General features: G+C 22.4%; 1 protein-coding gene across 1 annotated transcript in view; it reads left to right on the forward strand.

Moving 5' to 3' along the window:
* Positions 1 to 511: 511 nt before the first annotated feature.
* The window catches only part of LOC112603591 (limbic system-associated membrane protein-like), a 174,823-nt gene continuing 167,082 nt past the window's right edge, over positions 512 to 8,252 (forward strand). Inside the window, exon 1 of the mRNA XM_025352239.1 lies at positions 512 to 549. Coding sequence (XP_025208024.1) covers positions 544 to 549 — 6 coding nt within the window. The 5' untranslated portion in view covers positions 512 to 543. The remainder of the gene's footprint in view (positions 550 to 8,252) is intronic.

The raw sequence follows: 8,252 nt of genomic DNA on the forward strand, positions 1-8,252 counted from the left end.
CAATATTGAAGACAGAACGTTTCAAAAAGTACTTGCATACTTTTTTGATTTAAAAAATAAAAAATGGTAAAATTCTGTTCATTTAAAAAAAAAAACACTCCGTATTATAAAGGATGACTTAACTGAAATAATAACTTAATTTTGTTAAAGAATACTATGCATAGATAATTTTACTTATATAATTCCATTTAATAATGTGTCGTTAAATGTTTTAAGTTAAATCTTTCGTCACTACTATTATGTACTCATTTAGGGACAAACTTTATGGTTCGATCTCACCTTAATAATGAAAATTTATTTTGAATAGTATCGGTTAGAGAATATTCACCACTATTGTTAACCTGGCTGATTTTGATTCGATGTCACCCTGATATTTTTTAGTAAACCTTAAGAAAATATCTTAAAACAGTTACACAATAAATATGAGTATAATAGCTGTATAAAAATATAATAAGTAAAATTATACAAGACATTAATTAATGAATATTTTGAAATGATTTTAGATGACAAAGTCTGGATGAAATTCTAGTTACGAAAAAACTAATGGAGGTGAGAATTATTTAAAAAAAACAATATTTTAACATGATAAATACTTAAATGTATTTATACCGATTTAAATATAATAAGTTCTTTTTTCTAATTTTATGGCTATCGATCATGTATAGGAATGATAAATTGCTGGGATTATTCTACATTCCCACTTAAATAACCAGAATATGAATCAAGTCATTGGTCACTTACATTTAACTACACATTAAAACAGTTTTTACTTAAATTGGATAAATTAAACAAACGCATTATTTTATTTTAAACAAAAATATTAGATGTAATAAAACTTATAAGTATTAAAGTAAAATATTTATGAAAATCATATAGAACAAATTGTCTAATAATAAAATAACAATTAATAATAAAATTTTGTATTTTAATATGTATGTAATAATATATTTTTTAATATTCTAGAAGTTAAAAATTATTTCCGAACTAATTAATTATTATAACTTGCCCTACATAAAAAATCATAGACAAATTAAATAGTTGTAAATCTACATGGAATTTTAAATGTTTATAAGTATAATTTTATTTTTATTCGTAACACTATATATTATATAAGTATATATTGTTTTTTAAGCAATAAAAATATATTATATTCATTCAACAAAAATCAAAAATTCTAAAAGATATAAAAATATTTATTTTTTGTTATTTATGTGATGATATTATATATATATATATGTATAATTGTATTTATTTTCCGATAAAATTCTCGTTAATAGTAAAACAGTTATAGGAAATAAATTAGTAAATAATGGAAAATAAAAAAAATAAAAATGATAAAAAGTATTTTATTACAATATACTTATATTATATATATATTTTATTTGAAGTTATAAAAAATTGAAAATTAAACATATGCTAATATTATATTATATGATTTTTGTATAGCCTATTTAAATTACAATATTAAAATATTTAAAATATATATTTTATATGTTGTTATATTGAAAATAAATTCATAAGAATGTTATATAATTTGTAAACTTTAATTAATTGATTAGTTTTCTAATTTATTTTAGTACCTAAATTTGATATTACAAATCATTAAATTTAATGAATTTATTCATAAAATCGATATACATAAACCGGTATCATTCTATAATTAATATACATAAAAATAACGTTTAAAATTATACAATATAATGAGAGGCATAATATATTTAGGTATTGATATAGAGGGAAAATGAAAAAAAAGCTAAAATAATTATTTTTTGTTTGTAAAATAGTGGATGTTTCATTATTAAAGTTATTTAATATTATCATAAACATCATTTTTACATTGTTTATGTTATAAAAAAATATTTAGGAAACGTTGAACATAATATATTATAAAATACATAGTACAGTGAATCCGTATAAAATAATCACTTAAAAGTTGGTTGAAAATAAATTATTCAAAATGTATTCTACGTTGATAAGTTTAAGGTAAATACACCATAAGCCAGTTAAGATGTTTAATATTATTATTACGATGTAAGATAACTAAAGACTTGATATTTTCATAACAGTGTATAAAATTACGAAAAACTATTTGTCTTTGGCAGTTCCTTATTAGATCTGCCAAATATTATCATCAGCAAAAGTGTATATTTAAGAGATTCATATGGTTTAATAAAACTTAAAGTTCTGTGATGAACAACGTTTAATTTTATTAATTGAGTTCTTCAAAAGTTGTAGTTTTTATTAAGATATACTATGAACTAAAAAGTGTACTTTTTGTTGTTGGTAATATTAATAATGTTAAAATATTTATATATTAAAACATATTTAAACATCAGTATGATCATCAAATAAATATGATATTTTTGATCTAACTATATTGAAATTATATTTTATTTTTTTTTATATCCAATGTCCATTTGTTATTAAATATATATTTTGTACTATATTTTAATAAATTGGCTAAGTTAATATTTTGGAATGAAAATAAGAAGATGAAGAGCTAAATTTAAAAATATATAAGTACTATAAATAAATGTGACATGTGGGTAATTGATATTGGTAGATATATTTTTATCAAAATGTACGGACAATAATATAATAAAGGAAATATTTAAAAAATACTTTAAAGTTACATTTTAAGTCTTAAACTTGTTTTATAATCAAGCAACTCAAGTACAAAATTAATACAGTCCATCACGCATGGTCTGTAGAATATAAATAAAAAATGTCAAAAAATACAATCATTAAAACTGCAGACTTAATATTATGATAATATACATAAAAATATCTTTTTCATAGATGATAAAACATTTTTCTAAAAACAAGACGATTCAGCATACGTTTAAACATTTATATTATTGAAAAGCTTACTTAAAACTTATCGTTTAACTTTATTTTTTTGTAAACCATTAGATAATGGAGAAAAAATAAACAAATAATCAATTACATAATTTGTCTATGCATATTTGCAAACTATGTAAACATATTGAGTCATTTATATATTTATTATACCTTTGAAACAAAAATTTCAAATTTCATAATAAATATGGAATTAGATATATAATTTATTTAAGAGAAATATTCCTGATACGAAATTACATGCAAAAACCTAGGAATTATTAAAAATTTACAATAAATCAAAAAATAAACAAATATATTATTTTTTTTTAAAGTAGGCAAGTCGGTATCCGTATTTCTAAGTAGTACCTAGGTGTCAAATGTACTTCGTGATTATTGTTATAGACTTTAATAATAAGCTATTGTATGCAAAACCCTCCAATTATAAAAGTTTTATAAAAAAAGTTATCAATACTAAAAAACAAAACATAAAGAGAAAATGCCAATAAACAGTTTAAAATTGGTTTAAAATTTTCTAAAAATGTTACTGGATATCTTGTAATTTAATTGTCAGTATAAAATGGTGCACACGCCTTTAACATTCCACCGGCTCTTTAGTAATACGAACACGGTGATTTCAATTGAAAGTAATGCGTTTCTTTATTTCTATATAAATTTATTCACAGATTCTTTTTGATTAGGGTTGAAGTATCGTCATCAAACGTGGCCAATCCTGGAAGTTAGGTGACTGTATCTCCGTAGATTTTGTTACAATAAAAAAAGGAGAACATCTACACATTTTACAAAAGCGTGGAAAGATTGCGTTAATTGTACCAGGCCCGCTTAAACAAGTGTCGTTTGTGTACAACTCTCGATTGCGTAGAGCGTGACCTAAGCAAGTGCGCTTGGGGGAGTCTTTGTTTTAGTTTGGTCCTGAAAAATACGGTTTCCGAATGTGCAGGAGGTCTTGTGCACAACCCGTCGTGCTTTGTTGTTGACAGCCCATAATATTCCATAGATATTATGTCGGTGGCGGATTGTCGTCGATGGCGGCTCGTAGTATATCGCAGATGATGGTCACTGTGGTTCTTTGTCGGTTACTTGACTGTGTCGGTGGCCTAAAAACGTTTCGTCGTTCCAGTTTGTGGATATCCACTTCGTTTGCAAGCATTTTGTGGTTTCTGATTGCCGACAGTAGTCGATATTCTGCTAAGTCTTCGATATTTGAATCCGTGGTCTTGTTAGAGTTGTTAATTATTTGAATGTTGGAAGATCAAAGAATACTGACTATAATTTTCTCAAGTGCACTCGTATATATGCTCGTCACTTAATCGACTAGTAAACCTGCATGCTGAGTTAGGTTAGAGTATGTGTTATGAAAACAAAATTTAAGTACTTTATTTTAATTATCTTCAAATAACATTGCAAAAACTAAAATCGTAATTTTTTAAGTGAATATTCAAATTTATCAAAAAAATATATGTGGTATTAGTCAACTCTTTTTTTTTAAATTCTAGTACGAAAAACTGTATAAAATTTTGTATTCAATTTTTAAACCTTAAATACATAAATATTAAACATTATATTTCATCAATTTTGAAAAAAAAAATCGTCAAAATCTTAGCTTCTAACTTCTATAGGATATTATTACCTATAGATTTACGATTATATATATATATTATTTTAAATCCTATATAACTGACTTAAAAGGATCTTTTAATTAAATTAAAAAAGTTTTTTGGTCCAATGAATTTTAAATTCTGAACGGAGTGATGAATCTATTGATTTTACAATGATGTGTGTATTTTTTTTTTTTTGTGTCTGTGTACAGCATAAGTAGTTGAAATAATGCTTCAATTTCAAACTTCAGGGGGTGGTTTCCGATGGCAAAGTGAATATCCTTGGTGCATTATAGAGGTAAAAAGTAAACATTTTCCAACAGTTTTCAAAAAAATCGAGAAAAACAAAAATAATGACGGAAAAACGGGAATTTTTACGCAAAACCAGTTTTCGACCAAATCGATTTTTTTATATGGTTGTAATTCAAAAACTAATCATTCTACACTCTTGAAATTTTCACCAAATGTTTATGTTAGTGTATATACAGTTTAATTTTCAAACAATTTTGATTTTTTTTTTAGTTATTTATTGACCACTGAAATTATCGATTTTTATGAGAATTTTTTTTTTAAGTGTCGATAAAAAAATGTTGGATGACCAAAAAATTTTGAAAATTTAATACATTATTTACATAAAATTTCGTTTGGTACACATATCACTGCTATAATGAATCAGATATAAGAATTATAATTGTTACCTTTCAATGTAACAGTGCTTATAAGTATTTAACAAAATCCTAAAATAAAAATAAATAAATATATTTCAAATTATAATATTGATATTAGTATATAAAATTGGCATACTATTTTTATTTTATTTTATTTCTGGGAATTTTGACAGGTTATATTTACAATGATTTAAATGGACGTAACATCATAATGGAGGGGACAATGTATACTTTTTATTAAACGTTTTATTTAAAATAAAGTTTATAAATTTATCATAGAAATTGATTAAAATATATTTTAATAAACCATTACTGTTATCTATAAAGAGTTTACTATCACTATTTTGATCAGGATTTAAATATTTTTGTTTTTATATAATATAGTTTTCAAATCGTTCATGAGATATAACATAATATTATAAGTTTTTAATTTAGAGGAATTGAACGATATATTTTTATTTTATAAATTGATTTTAATATGTCTTATAAACCGTTGTTTAAATTTTAAATTTAAATTTTTGTTTTATCTGTTAATTTTATAATAATTCATTGTAATTATCATTTTTATAAAATAATTTATAAATAATATTATATGTTTCTATTTAACATATTATTTAGTGCATTAACTATGTTAATTTTATATTATTAATTAATTTAATTGGTATTTTCACTATGATTGATACAGCCTTATCAAAAATCCGTTTACCATGAGAGGGTTTTCACATTGTAAGTACAAGATTTCTACAAAACATTTTCGTTTGAATATTTCGGTGAAGAATGATTTTATTTCTCCTTTAATTTTATTAAATGTAATCTAATATATTCCGTTATCTTATTTTAGATTTCATTAGAGCAACAATAAGAATGTATTCATTTTACTTGTTATATTTTATTTTATTTCAACTTTAGTTAAAAATCTTCAATCATAAACTCAATATATTTTTAATATAAATATAAATCTAGTTCGTGATACTCATGTTATTAAAACGTAAAAATCTCATTACTTTTCTTAATAAATGTGAAAATAAAAGTAAGGAGTTTTAGATAAGCAAAAATTTCACTTAATTATCAACTAAAAATGAATCATCTCGTACATTGTATATACACATTTGAAATTTCAAAAATATTTTTATTAACATTTTTATAAATGCCGATTTTTAAACATCTTACTTATATTCAATTTTTGTTTATTTTCAATAATTGCCTGTAATAAAAAGGCGGACAAGTGAGTACCGCTCTGTTGTACATTATAAGTAGTGAACCGGATCAGGGATAAGAAATAAATGCAAATGATTGGTATCATTGTATACGGAAACAATTTGAAGCGTCGATAACATTTTTGGCCAAATAAAATACTTGAAAATTTAATACAAAGTTCACCTAGTTTTCTTATAGTCAAATTTCAAGAATACATAGTACAATTTTTGTATTTGAAGTTCAAATATTAAAAATTCGTCAAACCATGAATATTTGCAAATTATTTTGTAGATATAATTCATAAAATTAATAATTAATTGATTAACTATAATTGACAAGTCTTATTGAAAATAAAATATTTTTCAAAATAGAATATATGACAATATTTAAATATAATATATCCTAGACTGACAAATTATTCCGTTCAGAACTGTTTTTCGTATACAATGATACCAATCATTGCATTCAATTTAACTATCTAGTCCGAGGTTCACTTCACTTAATGTACAGCAGAGTTGGTAATACTTTATCGTCACTTTTTATTGACAATTATTGAAAATAAAATAAAATTGAATATAAGTAAAGTGTTAAAAATCACATCATTTATAAAAATGTTAATTCAATATTTTGAAATTTCAAATTGCATATACACGTAATGATGATTCATTTTGAATTTAATGAAATTAGAAAATATTTTATCTAAAAACTCTTACTTTTATTTTCACATTTATTAAGAAAGTATGAGATTTTACGTTTTAATAACATAAGAGTATCACAGTACGAACTAGATTTATATTTATATTAAAATATATTGAAGTTTATGATTGAAAGATTTTTAACTAAAGTTAGAAATAAAATAAAAATATAACCAAGTAAAATGAATACATTCTTATTGTTGCTCTATTAAGAATCTAAAATAAGATAGCAGAATATATTAGATTACATTTAACATAAAATTAAGAGAAATAATCATTCTTCGAAATATTCAAACGAAATGTTTGTGAAATGCTTATTACTTACAATGTGAAAAACCCCTCTCATGGTAAACGGATTTTTGGTAAAGACATATCAATCAATTCTGAGTAAGAAAATACCAATTTAAATTAATTAATAATATAAAATTAACATAGTTATATGCACTAAATAATATGTTAAACCAAGAAACATATAATATTATTTATAAATTATTTTTATAAAAATGATAATTACAATAATTATTATAAAATTAACAGATAAAACAAAAATTTAAAATTTAAAATTTAAACAACGGTTTATAAAGACATATTAAATCGAATTTATAAAATAATAAAATTATATCGTTCAATCACTCAAATTGAAAACATAATATTATGGTATATCTCATGAACTGATTTGAAAACTATAACCAAGTTATATAAAACAAAAGTATTTTAAATTCTGATCAAATATAGTGATAGTAAATCTTATAGATATACAGTATGGTATTATTATATTTAAATCAAATTCTATGATAATTATAAACTTTATTTTAATAAACGTTAATATTGATACATTGTCTTATCCATTATGATGTACGTCCATTTTAAACGTCATTGTAAAATATAACCTGTCAAAATTCCGATAAAAATAAAATAAAAATAGTATGCCAATTTTTATATACTAATATCAACAATATAATTTTGAAATATATATTTATTTTTTATTTTAGGATTTGTTAAATATATAAAGCACTGTTACGTGAAGTCAATTAAAACAATATATTCGATTGTATAGCAGTGATATATTAATACAAACGAGGAATTTTATGTAAATAATATTGAAAGACAGTTATACGATAATCGATTTAAGATATGAAATAAAATATTAATATAATATTTTTACTTTACTGATGCCTGTAACAAGAAAAAGTGATTAAATTAGACTGCTTTTGCATACGAATGTGGTAGTATTC

Source organism: Melanaphis sacchari, unplaced genomic scaffold, assembly GCF_002803265.2.
Source record: "Melanaphis sacchari strain LSU unplaced genomic scaffold, SCAv2.0 Contig10_pilon_pilon, whole genome shotgun sequence".
NCBI lineage: Eukaryota > Metazoa > Arthropoda > Insecta > Hemiptera > Aphididae > Melanaphis > Melanaphis sacchari.